General features: G+C 48.0%; 1 protein-coding gene across 2 annotated transcripts; it reads left to right on the top strand.

Moving 5' to 3' along the window:
* The first annotated feature begins 798 nt into the window (after positions 1–798).
* RRM2B (ribonucleotide reductase regulatory TP53 inducible subunit M2B) lies at positions 799–17,523 on the top strand. 2 transcript variants are annotated; one of them, XM_040548676.1, is made up of 9 exons: positions 799–967; positions 4,768–4,923; positions 6,601–6,717; positions 7,278–7,411; positions 8,472–8,566; positions 10,619–10,752; positions 13,560–13,664; positions 14,669–14,782; positions 15,244–17,523. In XM_040548676.1, the coding sequence occupies exons 1-9, from the start codon at positions 914–916 to the stop codon at positions 15,394–15,396; spliced, it is 1,062 nt and encodes a 353-aa protein (XP_040404610.1). In that variant the 5' UTR covers positions 799–913; the 3' UTR covers positions 15,397–17,523. The 2 variants fall into 2 exon arrangements, with proteins under 2 accessions (XP_040404610.1, XP_040404611.1); XM_040548677.1 differs by lacking the exon at positions 799–967 and adding an exon at positions 4,590–4,664.
* The last annotated feature ends 1,188 nt before the right edge of the window (positions 17,524–18,711 follow it).

The raw sequence follows: 18,711 nt of genomic DNA, 5'->3' as shown, positions 1-18,711 counted from the left end.
CAGGAAACTACTGTGGCCAGCCTGGCCCTGGGGAAGGAAGAGGAGACAAACTCCAGCCATTAGTCTCTTGCAGCAATTTCTGCTTATAAGAAGTGATTTGCAAAAAATGATGGAAACATGTTAGTAGTACTTCCACAGGCCCTGCTTACACTCACAGGCCAGTGCAAGCAAGTCCAGGGAAAGGGGCAAGAGTGTGTTACAGGTGGTAAGCAGCTTTGCACTACACCTACATCCATTACATAGTTAATGGAATGTATTCTGAGGTCTGTATTAGCTTAAGATGGATTCAAAGGTGAAATCTTTTTCTTACTTAAGTTGGAGTTTTTCATATACTTCCACCATATTCACTTTTATACCCTAATAGACACGCGAATATCAGTGCCAGCTGCCACTACTACACGTGGTTGTAGCACCAGTTAACTCCCTCCGCTACTTTATCTTCCGCTATCGTCTCTCAGCAGCTTGGCTGGGATTTTCTCTATTTTATTTATTTATTTTTTAACAGGAACAGCCACTGCCCTGCCCAATCTCCCTCCCTCAGGTTTCTGCCTCTATTTTTGTGTCGCAGGTGTGGGCCTGCAGCCAGCTCCGGCCTCGGGAGCTTTATTTTTTTTTTTTTATTTATTTATTTATTTATTTATTTATTTATCCTCTGCTTTCAGAGGTGCCGTGTGTCTGTGCGACCGCTCTTTGTTAACAACACAGTCCCGGGGCCGGGCAGCCAGGCCCTGCCTCGCTTCCCTCCGGCCCCAAACGGGGCCGCGGTGCCTTCCCCGCTCCTGGGAGCCTTTCCCCGGGCCCACCGCGGGGCCGGGCCGGGCTGAGGCGAGGCGAGGCGGTGTCCCAGCCGTGCTCCGCCCCGGCGGAGGGCCGGCCTCCCGTCAGCTGCCGCTGCGGCCCACACGGCGGGGCCATGGGGGAGAGCCGGGGCACGGCGGCGCTGCGGGAGGCGGCCGGGCCGCAGCGGGTAAGGCCGGGCCGTGGGCGGGCGGTGGGGCCCCGGGGCCGGGCGCGCTGCGTCGTCCTCTTCCCTCGGGCACCCCGCGGTGGGAGGATGGGCCTCGGGGGGCCTCGGGGGCCTCTCCTCGTCGCCCCCGTGGGCCGGGAGGGGGCTGAGAGCCCCCCGGAGCCCTCAGAGCAGCGCCGGGCCCGAGGCGTGCGGGGCCGAAGGCTGTTTGCTGTGGAGAAGCCCCCGCGATCTTCCCGAACTTGTGTTTCAGCAGGACTCGAGTTTGTGGGCAAACCTGAAAAATGCTTTTTTGTTTTCCCTTTAAACATTGGCGTGTTGTAGCCGTAACGTAGATGGACACGCATAGGCTTGCCAGAGACAAACAGACCCGTGCTCTTCCTTCTGGCGAGCAGAACCAGCGGGTGCTGCGCTCCTCATCCACCGTTTGGGCCAAAGTTGTCTCTCCCTGGAGTGCAGGGGATCTTCTGGTCATGGAAACCCAGCTTCACTGCTAGCAAATCCTCTGCTGCTGGCCTGAAGCTTTTGGGAGCTCACAACCTACGTGGCGTTGTGGAAAAAGTCATCCTTCCTTGCACACCTATCCTTCCTTAAACACCCATCCTTCCTTACACACCCATCCTTCCTTACACATCCATCCTTCCTGTCACATCCATCCTTCCTTACAAATCCCGAGGGTTTTTGCAGACATGGCCCGTGCCATATAGCAGTGCCAGCCCTGCCAGTGCTTTTATTTTTCTTTCTTTGCTGTAAGCGATGCGGAGCACGTAGCTGAGGTACTGGCACGCAGAGCCCAACAACTGTTGCTGCAGGGTAGGAGTTTTACGTGTGTATAAATATTAGTTGTTTCCTAGTTTGCTGCACTTGAAATTCACGTAAAGAACTTCAGTGCCACTAGGCAGTCTTAGTTCTTTGTTGGGTTTATTGACCTCAACAGCAGCATTTGTTTCTAGCAGTTGCAGAACAACAGGAATGTGAAATGCCGGTGTTTGTCCAGTGAAGGGCTGATGGTTGAGAGACTGGGGTCTCTGTCACACGAAGAGAGGCTGGAACTGTTCAGCCTCATGGAGAGAATAAAGCAGACGGAGCCAGACTCTTAGTGGTGCCAGTGACAGGACACGAGGCAGTGGGCACAAGCTGAAGTACAGCAGGTTTCATCTTCACACTAAGAAAACACTTTGTGCTATTCAGGTGGTCAAACACTGGCACAGGTTATGCAGAGAGGTTGTGGAGTCTCCATCATTGGAAATACTGAAATGCTGACTGGATAGGGTCCTGAGCAGCGTACAGTGGCTGACCCTACCTGAGCAGGGGTGGGACTGCACCTTCCTGCCTTGCCTGTGCTGTGTGCTTGGCTCTTGGTACCTGAGCAGCAGCAGCACCTTCTGGCTGTAAGCCTGGATGCTCCTCTTTCTTACGTCACGTGCAGAGTGTTTCGTACACCTGCTGGAGATGAAGGAAAAGAACAGGATGCCGAAAGGAAGCAGAAGTGTGCAGACCTTGTGAATGTTACCTCCCCCAGCGCTGTGAGCTCTGCCGGTTTCCCCGGGCCAGGAAGGCAGGACCAGGACTGCGCCGTGCTCCTGTGGTGCAAGGTGACGGCTGCCCTGGAGCCCTGGCTGTGATCAGCACGTGCTGTACCTCAGGAACTGAAATAGAGGAGGATCTTCCATGAATTTCCAGCAGCGTTGTACCACGGAATGCACCAAGTTAAGAAGCTGGCTAGGTAGCAAGTATTACTCTGATACAATTTTTACCTGGAGGGGTGAAACCCAGAACTGAGAGAGACAGCACCGTGTCGCAGCCAGGTATTGCCTGCTTGTGAGCTCAGAGATAGAGCATATGTGCAGAACTCCTCTCCATCCCCAGCAGGGCTTAGATGGTGCGGGAGGTGGATTGAGAATGAGTTTCCAGCATGGTATTTTCTCTGGGGGATAGCTCTTTCTTTTTCTTACTCTTTCAAAAATTATTATTTTTTAAACTGGTATCACTTTCCAGTTCTGCACTGTGGTCCTTCGCAGGGTCGTGCCATCGCTCTGAGCCTTTGGCTGCTGGAAGCCGTCCTTCTGCTTTCCTGCAGCTGGTTCTCTCCAGGCTGGATACGCTGCTTCACTCTTCTTCTTCTGTTACGCCTCTCTGAACCGTGTTTTGATGGTATTTCTGGCACGTTGACCGCTCCATGTACAGCCCGTGGATGGCAGCTGTTGGAGGCGGTGGGGAAAGTCACCAGAACTCCTTGCCTCTCTGCTAGCCTCCGCTTTTCCTGCCACACTGGAACTTCCACTTGCTCCTTCTGCGCTCCCCTTCACTTCTGTACACCAGAAGTGTTCTCCAGGTTGTCTTCCTACACGATGCGCCCTGCGTGCTGGCTTTTGAATGGCTCAGGAGCATCAGGGCTAGGGTTAGGAACTGCTAGTCCATCCTATTAGTCTAAAACAAGTATTTGGGGACAGCCCCCGGGCAGCACAGAAGGTTTTTGCTCAGGAAATCATTGGGCTAGCAAGGGAGGCTCTTGCGGTGTTTCCTGTTGCAAGGGTGCCAGCCGGTTGCAGCAGCAGGTGGAAGCGCTGGCGGTGGGGCCGGCCCTGAGGACGTCGTGCCGAGGCGCAGAGCGGCCCCTGCAGCGCCCCGGTTCTCCCCCGCGACGCTTTCGGGTCGGCTGCTGCAACCATCTCTGCTTCCTGAGCGATGCAAAGGGTCTTGCACTCTTGTGATAGTCAGCAGAGACTGCAAGGTGGTGCTTGGGAAATTTGTCTTGTGTAATTAAACAATATTTAAAAACCTAATAAACTGGTAAAGCTAAGGCAGAATGGGCTTCTTAATTAAAGTGGTTTCTTTTGGAATCTGCTTTGCAATGGGTGTGTGGATTTGTTTTTGAATGTGGGTAGCACTGGTACAGCCAAATAAATCATTTTATTATTTTCCAGGTTGAGGGGAAGGATTACTTTTTAGCGTGTGAGTGGTTACATGCAGGCTGTGTGGGGAAAGGACTTTGGCACCTCCAGGGAAGGTAGAAGCAATGATTTAAAAAAAAAAAAAAAACAAAAAACAAACCATTTTGCTCCCCTTCCCTGCTGCATTATAAAGCCTCACGTAATGCCTGCCGTTAGTTATCCTCCCCAGCAGTGCCAGGAGGATCTCGGAACTGCCCCAGGAAGGCGTCCTGCTGGCTAAACCTGGGATAACCGTGAGCCAGCAGCTCCAGGGGAGGTTGCAGCACGCCGTCCGTCCTCCCAGCTCTCGGTGACGCTCGTCTCCAGCAGGTGCTGGGTGGCGCGTCGGGCAGGGACGCTGCCCGGCGTCGAGCGCGGAGCTGGTGTCCCCGGCTGGAGGCCCTGCTCGTGGAGGCCCTGAAAGAGCGGTCTGTAGGAAGGACGTCTGCGAGGCTGGCGATGCGGAGGGACCCAGCCGAGGTGGCCGTGGAGGCGGGCGCTGAGGAGCGGGCAGGCAGCGCGCTCTCTTTGTTCGACGGCGGCGCGGGTGCAGCCGTGATTTCCTCCTGGCGCCACGGAAAGCCCTTTTCTTTTGCACTCAGGTGCCAGATGCTTCCTGGCACCGGTGCGGCTGGCGGGAGGACAGCTAGTGTGAGCGGAGCAGGGCGGAGCGGGGCGGAAAGGCAGCCCGGGCAGGGGCACGGATGGAGGGCAGAGGGGAGAGTAACCCAGGCGAGGGTGATGTGGCCACCCCTGGGGGACAGGTGAGTGCGTGATGCGGGTGGTTTTGAGCTGTATCTTTGGGGCACAGCGGAAAGCAGGGAGTCCGTAAGGGCAGCCTTAACCAGGACGGTGCTTTGTCCTCAGAGCTCTTCTCCGAGTGCTGTTGAAAACGGCTTGAAGCCTCACGAGGAGCCTCTTCTCAGAAAAAACCCCCGTCGCTTCGTCATCTTCCCCATCCAGTACCCGGACATATGGAAGATGTACAAACAGGCCCAGGCCTCCTTTTGGACGGCGGAGGAGGTGAGCTCTGGGGCAATGGGTTTGCACAACATACATGGTTCTGGATCTTCATTCCTAGTTTTGCTGCTGGCTTGTGTTTTGTGTGGGTTGCAGTTAATTTTATTTATCGTCAGGTCCCTGCAGCAGAGCAGGACTCCCTGTGTGGACAGTGGAAAGAGAGCTGCTTCCGTCAGGTGCTTCAGCTGACCTCTCTTAGGTGTTTGGTTTAGGACGAGGTGGAATTGTGTCCTGGGGCACTTCTTCTCTGGTTATAGAGGGAATCTCTGTCAGGTGGCTCTTACCCTGCTGTGGTCTCTGTACCTGAAGCTACCTCCTCGCCCTTGAAAAATGTTCTGAGCAATTTCATGAGAATGCTGCTCCTTAATACCAGGCACCCGTTTTCCAGAAAGATGGTGACAAGCAGGGAAACTTGCTAAAAATGCATATAATTTACTCCTGAGCACCTTGGTTAGATGCTTGTCACCATGTTACGATGCGAACTGGGAGTCAGGCCATCTCATTTTCCCTGAGGTTGCTGGTTGGCCAGGCCTGAGCCGTACTCAGCTTGCTACGCTTGCAGCAATGGAGGTTTCTGAATTTGCATGGATCTAGGGAAATTACCCGCCAGGTGACCAGCTTGTTCCAACGCAGAGCTTCTGCAGTCTTTGCTCGTTTGTGAGCAGTGGTCTGCAATTGCTGAGCGGTGACAGACTCTTAAGTAGACCAGAAAGCATCCTGGGATGGCAACGAGTAGCTGTCTGTACAAGTGTTATTCCGTCACCTGCTGGGGAGGTAAGCTGTCCTGTGTCAGAAAAGGTTGATTTAAATAGTTACAAAGCATTCAAATTCCTGCCTGATGAGCCTTGCTCTTTTACCACATTGCTGGTTCCTTCTTCCGCTGTCCTACCATCTGTCAGCACATTTCCAAATGAGTTGGAGAGTTGTAAAATCGGTTTGTATGCGTGTGTGTTTATGCGTGAGCACACGTATCTACTTGTATGTAAATAACACAGACACACACACATACACGTACAAAAGTTTTTTTAGCCTCCTTGTAGTTTTCACATCTGGTCCTACTTAACAGCTGCTGTGTTTCAGAAATCCCTCAAAACAAACAAACAAAGAAACAAGGCCAGTGCAAAGGATCTCTTGTGGTTTTCTACCGTGGCTGGAGCAAAGTGTGACAGGTGGGAGCAGTTGCCTGGCATTTGCCCAATGCTGTTCTCGGGCAGGATGGAGGCTGAACACCTGTCAAAGGCAAAAGTGCCCTCAGTGCATCTTTTGGCATCCCTGGGTCTAGGTTTCCTTCAACACCAGCATTTATTTCTAGTAGAGTTTATAAATGTCTCAGAGTGAGCTCTTCCAATTAATGTGTTCATACTCGTGCCATTAAGATAGCGATGCTTCTTGAAATCTGATTTATTTATAATTCAATAGATACTATTTTTATCCCACATTACAAAAGTGTAAACTGCAAAGCAAACACAGGGTGTTAGTGTTGCAGAGGGAGACAGCAGTACTGCAGTACGTCCGCTGTGCTTTGTGTTCACACATACTTAAATTCTCCGTGTGCAGAGATTTCAAAGCCAATGCCAAAGCTCTGCCTCAAACGTTTGTCTAGGCTGCTTTTGTTCTTACAGAATAACAAGCACAAAATGGTGATAATGTGCTTTTTTTTTTTTTTTTTGCCTTTATTAGGTTGATTTATCAAAGGACCTTCCTCACTGGAACAAGCTAAAAGCAGATGAAAAATACTTTATCTCTCACGTTCTGGCCTTTTTTGCAGCCAGCGATGGAATTGTAAATGAAAACCTGGTGAGAAAGCTTTACAGCTTGAATACTGACTCATTTTATTAGCTATTGCCCTTTCCTTTTTTCTCATGTTTATGTGTATATTTACTTCCCATCACCTCACCTTTGCCAAGGGAAATAAGCAGCCGGTTTTGCTGGGAGAGGTGTCTTGAGTTATGTTAGATCAACTGCTGTCAGCAGGACTCCAAATCATGTTGCTCCAAAACATGTCTTACATCATACTGTTTATTTTTTTAACGATGAACAGAAAGTGAGGCTTCGTTCAGTGTGAGGTTTTTACTACTGCGGTATTTTGCTCTTTCCTTCCTGTGCGTGTGTGCCACCACGCTTCACTGCTGTTGTCTACACGACAAGCAGAGCAGATGTGTTTCCTTCTAGCTAGCTTTCTCTGTTTGCTTCAGCACCACACCTATCCTATTGACATATCTGTTCATAAAGTAGGGCTGAACTGCTCCCATCCTTTCGGTGTGGTAGAGATTTATTGTCTCTCCTGGTGGGCTTAAAGAACTGTCACATGTGGCTGGTTTTACTGCGCTCACTGTCATGCTTTTTGGTGTTGGTAGGTGGCACGCTTTAGCCAGGAGGTGCAGATCCCAGAAGCTCGCTGTTTCTACGGCTTTCAGATTCTCATTGAGAACGTCCACTCGGAGATGTACAGCTTGCTTATAGACACTTACATCAAAGATCCTGAGAAAAGGTAGGCCTCTGAATGTGCTACCAACCCCTGGGAAATCTTTTCTCTAGCCCAGTGGCACCGTGGGTGGGCAGCAGCAGCTGCCTTCTGTTTCACCCTGACTTACTGGGGGATTGCTTAAAGCTTTCCAAGCCTGCACTCCTGGCCCCCAAAATGGAGGGAAGTATTATCAATCAAGGAACTGCCATGGGAGTACTCAGAAGGCTGGTTAATATTTTTGTGAAGCTGTGACTGCAAGAGGTACAGCCTGTGTGAAACATCGTTAAGCATCAGACAGGCTCCCTGTAGTTACTGTGCTCCTGTGGTGCTTGCTATTGCATCAGCAAAGGATATGCCTCTGGAAATCTAGTGCTGCTGATCCAACTGGTGTTTGTACCATATGCTAATCAATGTATTTTTGGCTTGTTTATTGTCAGTGCTACTTGAGCTACTTATTTTTAAAGTAAATAAGTCTTTTTTGGAGAGCTTCATCACCTTTGTTATCTGGAGGTCTGCCTAGTCCGAACGAAAATACACTAGAAAAGAAGTATTTTCTCTCAGAGACTCCACCGTGGTGATGGTCAGGTTTCCCACCGTGGCATCCCGTGTGGTGCAACAGTGTCCTGCAACCCCACAGCACAGGGCTAGCGGGAGGGCTGCAAGGTTTTCCTTCAGGTGTTCAGCATGGGGACAGAGCCTGCGCTGGTGGCAGTTGTCCAGTTCCTTCTGTGGTGTCGGGAGAGATGAGCTTTATCTCCGTGAGGAGGACCTGGCTGCCATCTGGCTTGAAATCTGAGAGCCAGCGTGGTGCAGTGGATGGACACCCAGGGGTAGGAAGTTTGAGTTCGCTTCCATCTCTACAGCTCACCTCCTCTGAGGCCTTGGCTACGCCATTTTCTCTACGTCTGCCTCCCCGCGCTCTGGTTTCCAGAGATGGTCAGCCCTTCGGGGTAGGAATTCTTACGTGGGTCAGTTCAGAGCCTAGCACAGTGGGTTCCATGGCCTGGTGGAGACAACCAGGAGAGATTTACATAAATGCCTTCTTTGCATAATTATTCTGATTTTTTGTTGTTTTCTTCTACAGGGATTTCTTATTTAATGCTATTGAAACAATGCCTTGCGTCAAGAAGAAGGCAGACTGGGCTCTGAAGTGGGCTGAAGACAGAGAATCCACTTTTGGTGTGTATCTTCTTAAGAACTTGTTTCTGTTGTATGTCACAAACTAATCGTACGGGAGTGAGCTGCGCCCCTGAAATGCGAAATGAAATGCTCCACAGATGGCGTAGTGGCTGTGGTTTGACTAAAGAGCTAGAATTAGCTTTGGGTGAGCATTTATGTTTTCATCTTCAGATAGAACAATACATTAATGGCAGTGCCCGCTGGAATCACACTATGAAAAGGGCGTGTGGGTTTCTCTTTTTGTTTTCTTCATGCCAAACAACCCTGGCTTCGTCAGTTTTTGCTGGTGGGTCTTGTTTTCTAGGACTTTCGATAGTCTCTTCCAGTTGGTTCCCATTTTGTCCTCCAGCGTTCAGAACTGGACAGCTGAAGCCTTGCAAGTCCAGGCTATTTTTGTGTGCATGTTCATGTACACAACTTTGTGTGTGATGTTAGCTTTTTTTCCAACATGGTAACTGAGTCTGGGCAAAAAAAGATTCGAGAATCATCTCTGTCTAGCATTTCTGGCTTGCTGTTGTGACCAGGCTTCCAGTTACTGTATCTCATCTCAGAGCTGGTTAAGCTTCCCTCAGCATGGTTGGAGGACATCCTTTCCAGTGTTCTGCCTTCAGCTTACAGTGTTGGCCCTAAGGGATCGCTGTAGCTGCAATGAATAATAGGCAGACTCTGGGGAATTTTCTAACAGAAACATCCTCTTCAGGGAATCAGGTTTCCTAACTGAAAAAGCAGTGTCTGTCCTTTTCTTTCTTTTTTTTTTCCTTCCCTCCAAACTTTATGCATCCTATACTTTTTTTTTTTAAAGGATGCTTCTACCCTTCTGTATTTTCCATCTTACTGAGAAAATTATCCAAATGTAAAACATTCTGCAAGCCCAGGCCTTAAAATTATGCATTATGAGATATGTTATGTGAAAGCAGCATGCTTACTGAGTGTTTCCTTCCAGACTGGCCTTTCAGCAGGGTCGTCCTAGCTTTGGCTGCTTTCTTACGCTGAGGGCTCAGCTGCTGTGTTTGTTCTGCGGACTCTTGGCCTCCCAGCCTGTGCAAACATTACGTGGTGCTGCTGACAGGAGATTTTGTTTCAGCATAACTCATTTATGTGATCGTTAGTCAGGTGGAATGTGGTAAAAAACATTGGTGTTCGGTATTGTGCTTCGTTAAATTGTATGAACAGTCTTCCTCCCCTCCTGGCTGGAACTAACTTAGGAGGTTTTTAGTGTTGTCAGATAAATTCTTTCCTTAATAGCTTCTGCAGTACTTCTACGTGTTGCTCTTCATGTTTTTCTCCTAACCTGAATTTCTTCAGATAAGCCAGCAGATGGCATTTGCATCTTGCTTGAGGAAGTGCGACATCTGGAATTTTGGGGATTATTATTATTATTATTATTATTTTAAACTCAAATCTACTCAGTTCTCACTGGGAAAAGGCACCAGCATTTAATGCAAAACCTCTTAATGTTGGAATACACTCGGGGAACTATTGGAGGTGTTTAAAATAGGGTACATGCAGTGACATGTCTGCAGCAAGCAGTCAGATGGTCTCGTAGTCTGAAGAAACACATTCCTGTAGAGAACAGGGAGAACTGGGACCTGTAATGCTGTGATTTCCTTGGACGAAAGGTGGGATACAGGTAGTTGTTTGTGACTGGGTGCAGGGTTTTCTGTTCATTTATTTTATGGGAGACAGGCTTCTCCCAGTTCCGTATGTTAGTTACACAGCCATTGCCTTGCCTCTTAGGAGAAAGAGACAAAGCAGCAGTATTATCTTTGGCCACTTTGGCCACTTTTGTTCTTTCCCTTCTGAGTTTTTTTGTGGCAGTTTCAGTGCGTGCTCAGGTTCTTCTGTTCTGCTGGGCTTGCCTGTGGTTCAGTGCCGTTGCGAGTGTTGACCTCTGTGCCTCGGGGTCTGCTGAAGGATGTGGTCGGGCACAGCACCTGGTGCTGCAGTGCGGATACCTCCCCTCCAGCATCGGGCTGCCTGATGCACGTGCTGCTCCTGCTGACTGGCAGCACGCCCTTTCATGTCTAACTGAAAATGTGTTGCGTTAAACAGGTGAGAGAGTTGTTGCCTTTGCTGCAGTCGAAGGCATCTTCTTCTCGGGCTCGTTCGCTGCTATATTTTGGCTGAAGAAGAGGGGCCTGATGCCTGGACTGACTTTCTCCAATGAACTCATTAGCAGAGATGAGGTAACGCGTCACATCCTACATGCTGTCTGGGAAGGAAAGCAAATCTCATGGGGAAGGGCAGAACTTTATTCCTAAAGGTCCGATACTTTTGCTAGAGCAGGTCACATCTGTGGTGGCAGGTAGGTTCGGAAGGAAGCCGAAGAGCAGAAAGGGGACACAGCAGGAGAGTGGGGGCAGAGGCAGTGGTTGGGCAGGAACCAGTCCAAAAGAGAATCCAGCAGCAAGTTAGGGGATGCAATTCTGGGTGTGACAGAGCCCTTCTAATGCTGGCACTGCAGGAGGGTAAGGAGGTGGCAGAAGTCTGAGTGTGTTCTCTGATAGCCAGTTCTTTCTACAGCCTGATAAAGGAACTGCACAGACCAGGAAGTTTGGATGCCTGTGAAGGATCAGGCTATTCCCAGAATATGTTTAAAAAGGGGAAAGAAGTATATCTGGGATATGAATTACTAACAAACTTAAAGCCAAGGTGCTGCTATGTCCCTCAGCAGAAATACCTGCTTTTAAAGGAAAGAGCAGCAATACCGCAGTTCATAACGTGACCAGAAACATGGATCAAGGGAAGGGGATGTTTGTTTCCTCACCTGTTTTCCCGTGCCATGAAGGGAGGCTGCGCAAGCACCGGCGTGGAATTGCATGGCCTGGAAGCGTGCACCTGCTTGGCAAGGACCTAGGTAGCGTGCAGCTCTGAGCTTTTCTCTGGTGTAACTGCTTCAGTCAGGTTCAGGCGGCCTCCTTGTCCCACTCCCCATCTCTCCCCATAGTTACAGGTACCGGGGCTCGCAGCCAGCCACCTGCACCCATCATCTGGCCAGCTGTGGATGGGCTGCTGCAGAAACAGCAGCTGTTGTTCCCCTCCATCTGCTTATGGTACTTCACAGGGCTAGGATCTTCTGGAAGAGAGCAGCTACGGGTCTGCATCCGATGGGAGCGCTCTTTAGCTGAAAATGCGATGTGTCTGAGGGCTGTCAGCACGCTGAACGTGGCAGGTCGTGTCCCCACAAGTGCCCTTTCTTTTCACGGTTTCCTGGACTGCTGTCTGCCAGTTGGCAGCAGTTCCTTGTGGCTGAGGGCTGCCTGCAAGGCACTGCACAACAGGGCACCGTCAGCACTGAAAAAGCTGCAAGAGCAGTTTTATTTACAGTATAAACATGCTAATGGTCGAACTTATCACAGTTGGTCTAAAAGAATAAAGACCTTTACCGTAATGGAAGTAAACTCAACGGCTTAGATAGACTGGTTTGAAAGGAGGCGTCTTGTGAGATGCCTTTAATTTAAAAGGCATTTGTTGGAGAAATGCTATGACCGGTAAAAAAAAAAACAACAACCAAACAATTCTTCAGCCCTGATCTCCTCGTGTCTTCTGTTTCTGTGAGTCATCACGAGCCGATCCATTCAGAAGAGGATGTACTTCTTAGAAAGGTGACTTGCAGATGGATGGGATGTATGTTCCCTTTTACAGCAGTGTAACTGTACTTCTCTGCAGTGGTGAGCACAGAAAGATGTAGGGGTTTTGGGGCTTCACTGGCACATTTCCACCCGCGTATCTGTTAATTATGAAGAATAAGGCATGGTGCACACAACACCTGCATCAAAAAACAGGAAACGCTGTTACAAAAGAAGTGGCGGTGAAAGAATCTACACTGGAAAACCACAGCATGAGCTGTACACCTGAACAGATAAATGGTTAATGCTCAGTATGGTTTTCGAGCTGCAGGCTCTGTTCCCAGGCTCTCTGAGCTGCTGCATCTCTGATTCTTAGAGGTGCCAAGCTGCTGGAAGCAGAGCGTGCTGAAGCCAGTCACGTTTTGCATCCCGCTGGTGATGCTGCCCTGGATGAGGCCCTGGGAGGCCCTGCAGCCAGCAGCTAGTGCTGTCCCTAGCGGGGGAGTATTTCCCAAATTACAGTGCTTCAGGGCTCTTCCGTGACCTGAAGCATAAGGGTTTCACAGCCTTACCGAAAAAGTTTTTGCTTCTTGGCTTTGTTTTTACCCTTGTTAATGGTAGCACCGGGTTCTGTTGCCCACAGCCTGCCAAATCACTCTGACTGGGTCTCACTTTGAGTGTACCCTCACGGTGCCCATGTTTTCATCACCGTGCTCTCAGGGGGAGAGGCAGGGTACCCCAGTGCTCCTTTGGAGTGACTGCAATTTGTTGGTACCTGTGCAGGATGGCTGGGTGAAACATAAAGGCTTGTGCCTGGCGGGTTGAATTGAGGCACAGTAACCTTAAATATCACAAATCTGTGGATGTTGTGGTAGCAAATCCTTCACACTAACTGCATGTTGTGTGGGGAGACGACTTGTTAATCTTGGATGTGATGACTCTAATCCGAATCTACTTTATTGAAAATGCTGTAAGGAGAAGCAAGGGAAGCTACTAAAAACTTAAAATAATTATTTCTGTACAGGTATCTTGAAGTAGAGAACAGATAAACGGTTTACACCGACTGCCATACTTTTGCAGGTCCTGATGTGTAGGAGTCTTTCTGCAAAAGCACCTCTGGTGAGAGGCAGGAACTGAGCTCAGCAGAGAACCCTTAGCCGTAGAGGGGCTCCCAAACTGTTACCAGAGAGGACTGGAGGAAGGTGTATGCTGATTGTTACTTTTGCATGTATTGGATTCAGGTGTTAGTGTCTGTGCTGTAAACCAGAAGTGCCCTTATGGGTCAGCTACACGCAGTAACGCTGAGACTGTCAAGAAGCAAGAGGCTAGGAAGCTTAAATCTGAATGAGGCTACCTCTAAATAAGAGTAAACTGTGTGAAGGAGGGAAAAACTGTCTTTTTGTTGTTGTTCTCTGTTATTTCAGGGCCTACACTGTGATTTTGCTTGTCTAATGTTCCATTATTTAGTGAACAGACCGTCAGAAGAGAGGGTCCGGGAGATCATCGTTAACGCTGTTGAAATTGAACAGGTAAGCCTGGCTAGGACAGCGTGGGGTGCGGCACGGGAGGAACCGTATGTGCAAAAAATAAACAAACTAACTTCTAACTTGTGAAATTCCATATGGAATGCTTGGATCCCTGATGCATTATACCATCCTTTCCCTCTTCCTTAAATGTGACAAGAAAAGGCAGAGACTTTCTGATACAGTTGCCAAGTAACTGTGAGAAGCTGAAGCTGGCAGGCTGCTTTCCTCCTTAATGACAAAAAAAGAATAAAGGATTCTCTCTTAGAGAAGAGTTTGTTTACCTCTGTCCTTTCAGGATGTTTGTCGCTCCCTGCTCATGCACAGACCTGTTTGTCCCCTGTGAGAGCACAAGGTCTGTTCTGGCCACGTGTTTGAACTTGGTGCTGTGTCTTTTTTCAGAATTGCTGTTCTTTCACAGAAAGTCCTACCCATCTCCAGGTTTCTGCATTGCTGAGCGTTTTGCAGGACTGTAATTTACCCTCTCTTTTCTGTTGTGATCTAAGTACTGTGATGATGAATGCCCCAGCATTGCCTTACGACACTGACAGGTCCTGCATCAGTGCCTAAACACGTCCATGGCTGAGTTCAGTGCTCATATATCACTATCCTCTCTGATTTGTCGTTCCATAATGGCTGGAAACCAAGGAAAACTGGAGATTTCTGGATCTATTCCTGCTCCCACTAGTATGGTGTGTAGGTTTTATTGAACTTGGAACTCAAGCATTTTCTGAAGCTTGGGATCTTATGGGGGGGAAAAAGGAAGAGGGCAGTAATAAAAAATTCTTGTACCTTTTCCAGAAAAACATGCTAAAAATAAAGGAAGATACAAGCAACTACTGAAAACAGAAGACACTTGTTGAGTTTAGTGATGCAAGTTATTTACTCAGACAACTGCCTGGGGAGCCTGGAATATCACAAATTGTGTGGCTGTGAAACACAGGTGTCTTCTTTCCTTTTCTCATCCTAAATTTCATTTCTCTAAATGTCATCTGTATTTTAACTTCCAGGAGTTTCTAACAGAGGCATTACCTGTAGGTCTGATTGGAATGAATTGCACTCTGATGAAACAATACATTGAATTTGTCGCAGACCGGTTACTAATGGAGCTTGGGTTCTCAAAGGTAAGAGAAGAAATTTCCAGAAATGCTGGCCTGCTAGAACAGCCCAGGAAAGCTGTCGGCACAGAGCACTTTCTTAGTGTGCCTGGGAGCAGGTCACATTTAGAACTTGCACTTTCACTGAGTGACAGCCGAAACCACAACATCAATATATGTGCTTCCCTATTTAAAAGAGCAAGAACAATTTAGGCCGTTGTTTCTCTCCAGCTGCTCTGCAGGTTTGTAGTGGGAAGCTTCTGCTGTGCTCAAGTGCTGCAGTCCTAGAAGGCTCACAAGCACCTTGCACAGGTTAACTTCGCCAAACTTCTGTGGAGTGACAGTACTGAAATTGCTTACGGAAGTGCTCATAAATTCTGCAGCGTATTACAGGGAGGGATGATCTGCTTTGAAAGGCTTTCACTTGTTGTTGTTAAGCATTGTTACCCTTTCAGAATCACCAGTGTAATAATGTTTACTTTCCCCAGGTCTTTCATGCAGAAAATCCTTTTGATTTCATGGAGAATATTTCTCTGGAAGGAAAAACAAATTTCTTTGAGAAGCGGGTTTCAGAATATCAGCGTTTTGCTGTTATGGCAGAAACAATGGACAACGTTTTCACTCTGGATGCAGATTTTTGATGCCTTGGCAGACTAACGGTGACGGTTTCCCCACCTCACTTATTGCTGTGAAGTTATCTCCATTTCCTCTGTTGGAGTTGGAGGCTACTTGGATTTTTTCCTGGGTTTTCATGTTGTTTGTTGGAAGAGTAAATACTTTTTGCTCTGTGTCATTAAAAAAGAAAAAAGGGGGTCCTTTTTAAAAAAATTTATATGGCTTTTTAAAAGGATGTCCTTTTTAAGATTCCCTTGATCCATCTGCTGTAATTGCTGTCTTTAAAGATGACCTGGATACTATTACTTTTTTTAAGACTTCAGTAGTATTTTAAGAAAGCAAGCTGTATATTTACCTTATGTTACGGTGTTCTACTCTGAAAACCAGGTGAGGTATCACTCTATGTATATATGTTGATGTAAGTTATTTTTGTGGTTTCTCTTTTCATGTTTATAGATCTGATTGAAAGTAAAAGCTCCTCACTTTCATCCTGCTGCAGATGTAGTAGTAAGTGAATGCTAGAAGACATTAGTTGAATAAAGTACGAACTATAAAATCTTATTACACCCAGGGATACAGTTTGATCTCTGCAAAAACCTAAACCTGGGTTTTGTCTGAAGCAGATTTTACTCTTTTTGCAAACCTGATGGCTGTCAGTAGGAGTTTAAATCACATACATATGATCTTTATATTACAGCTGTTACTAAGCACGTCAGTGGACCTTGAATGGCCTTGAAAACGCAAGCCTGTTAATAGTAGAGAAAAAACCACATCCTGTAGTTTGGCTTGTGCTGCCTGGTTTTCCCTGCTTCTCTAAACAAGTGCCTTATTAAGCAGTCTGTAGTTGTGCTGGGCTGCGTGGCTGGAACGGTGAGCTCTGGGTGTTGTCTGTCTTCTCCCCGTTGTGCCGGGTGATTTGATATTTTCCCCTTCTCAGTTTCACCTGTGCATTGATGGGAGTGTGAAGGCATATCATTCCAAGGGATTATGCCTTGAGGTGTTACAGACATACTCCTTGAGCTGCGAGGAAGCGCCGGTAATGCACTGAGGTACTTCACGTTGCATGTTTAATGTGAACCATGGAAAGTATTGCCACAGAAGAGCTTCTGGAGTACGGTATTAAACCTTTCAAAAACAAATCTTGAAGTAGTATGGGTTAGCAGCATCACATAAGACTGCTGTTTGGTTTTTGGTGTGTGCCCAAAAACTTCTTTAATTTTTTGATACCACATGCAGAGAATGGAGCAGTTTAAGAAAACCTTGATATACTGCAGTGATACTTGGGATGTAAGGAATAGTACTGACTTGTAGGTGGATTATCTACAAATAGATAGGCTCTTTTTTTTCCAAAGATTAAGTACATGTTCATGAGCTAGACGAAGAGTTCTGCTTTATTAAACCCAAACATTTTTCCATAATCTTTAGTGATTTGTACAAGAGCTTTTTAAGTCTTTCCTGCTGTTACAAGCATCTTGTGCTGCTTTCGATATGCTTGGCATGAGCTGAGCTGACATCAGTTACTGCTGGTGGGATGGTTACAAGTGTTATTTCCCTGCCATAGCCCTGAGTAGTGGAGTTCCACGAAATGGGCTCACTGCATTAACATAGTTCCTAGTGAGCAATTGCCTCTGCTGTGAAAACAAGCAGCAAAAATGACTTTTTGTTTGATCGCACTGATGGAGTACGGAGCGAGTACGCAAACAGTACAGCTTTTTTTTTAAATTCCTTGAGCAGAACCTGCATCATTTACCATAAGGTCCGTGCGGGGGTAGAGGGAGATGTGGAGAATATAGAGAAAAGCTGGAGTTGTTGTCACTAAGTAATGTCCTACAACCACAAGAGGACTGTGGAATCTGGAGAGAAAATCCAGCACCTTTTGCAAATACTGTTCATGGCAGACAAAATGCTGCAAGTGGGTCTGTTGTTGGAGGAGTGGAACCTGTTTTTATGTCACTAAAAGTAATAAAAAGCATTTGTTTTGAGTGTTGTGAATTAAGATGAGAGTATACAAACTGTTCAAATACGAAACTGTTATGTGCTCAGGTTCTCTAAATGTACGTGAGATACCAAAGTGGTCATAACTCCCCCGTCTACCCCCCGCTTGGGTGTAAAATAGTTCTGTAGTTTCAATAAAACTTGAACGTGGAGAGGAACATGCCGTTGTCTGTTAGTTGTGTGCTTTATTGTGAAGTCTAAAATGATAAAATTAGGCCATGCCAGAGGAACTTGGTGTTCATAGCTTTTGGTTTCTGGGAGAAAGGTGCGTATGATCCTTACGCTGTCATGTACTTGGTGAGCTTTAAACTTACTGCTTCTTGTTCTGGGGCATGGGCTTCGCAGTCTAGGGAACAGACACATTTTATTTTTTTCCTGGAATTTTCTGGGTTAAGAATAAGTCTCCTGGGAGTCCTTTGGGTTCTCCATTGCCCTGTTCAGTGGCTGGGAAATCTTGTTTGCTTGTTTGGGGTAAAACGTCTGCAGCTCTGGTGGCGAAGATGTGGCTGAAGCACCGTGCGTCTGGGTCAGAGGGACCTCACAGCTGGATTGAGACACAGCTGTTCAGAAACCTCCAGGAAAGATGATCCCAGTTTTTAACACCCAAAACCCCTCGTTTTCCTTCAAGCAGAGAAACGTGGGTCGCAGGAAAGGGGACGGATTGATCGGCAATAGCCACAGGTGCTTAACAAAAGCTGCCGGTGTGCCCCCAGCCCTGCTCCCTGGTCATGAACAGACCGCGGAGTTCAGTAGGTCAGCGGCTGGTCCCAGCTCCTGCTGGGAAAGAACAGAAAGTGGGTGAAGACAGGGCAGTTAGCAAGCTTTTCCTTAGCTTTCCTCGCCAGCCCCTAGCTCATGCTGCTGGGCCGGGGGGATTTACGTAGCAGATTAGGGTGTCATATCATGGCAGCACACCCAGAGCTGCAGCCAGCCCCTGGCAGGCTGACACTGCGCTGATCTAATTCTGCCACACTTTTCTTCTTGCCTTTGAATGTTACTAAACGGCGTGTCCCACAGTGGCTCCCCAGCCTCCCGGAGCCTGGCAGGGGAGCGTCTCTCTTTCAGCCCCTCATGGCAGGCCTGATGGGTGATCCAGATCGGTTTTCCTCCTGGTGGAGCCCTTGAGTCAGCAAATACCCATGTTGTGCTTGCTAAATCCTTGAGGGCTCATTCCGGGAGAGCAGCAGTCACTGCAGACGGCAGTATGTTAATAATACGTGTAGCTACACAGACGAAGTGTTGTACACGTACAGGTATCCTCTGCACATACTCAGAGCTGAGGGGAGAAGCCTGTGGATGCCACGGGGCCTTCTCCGATCCCATCGCCCTTCACCCGGCTCTGGGAT

Source organism: Cygnus olor, chromosome 2 (assembly GCF_009769625.2).
Source record: "Cygnus olor isolate bCygOlo1 chromosome 2, bCygOlo1.pri.v2, whole genome shotgun sequence".
NCBI lineage: Eukaryota > Metazoa > Chordata > Aves > Anseriformes > Anatidae > Cygnus > Cygnus olor.
The sequence above is the reverse complement of the archived record's forward strand: the minus strand, read 5'-3'. Positions and strand labels throughout refer to the sequence as shown.

Bases quoted from the DNA above. Each gene is read 5' to 3' on its own strand.
- RRM2B (XM_040548677.1), top strand. From the start codon at position 4,605: ATGGAGGGCAGAGGGGAGAGTAACCCAGGCGAGGGTGATGTGGCCACC. The intron at 13,665-14,668 runs GTAAGCCTGGCT...TTTAACTTCCAG, and splicing joins ACGCTGTTGAAATTGAACAG to GAGTTTCTAACAGAGGCATT. The intron at 14,783-15,243 runs GTAAGAGAAGAA...TACTTTCCCCAG, and splicing joins TGGAGCTTGGGTTCTCAAAG to GTCTTTCATGCAGAAAATCC.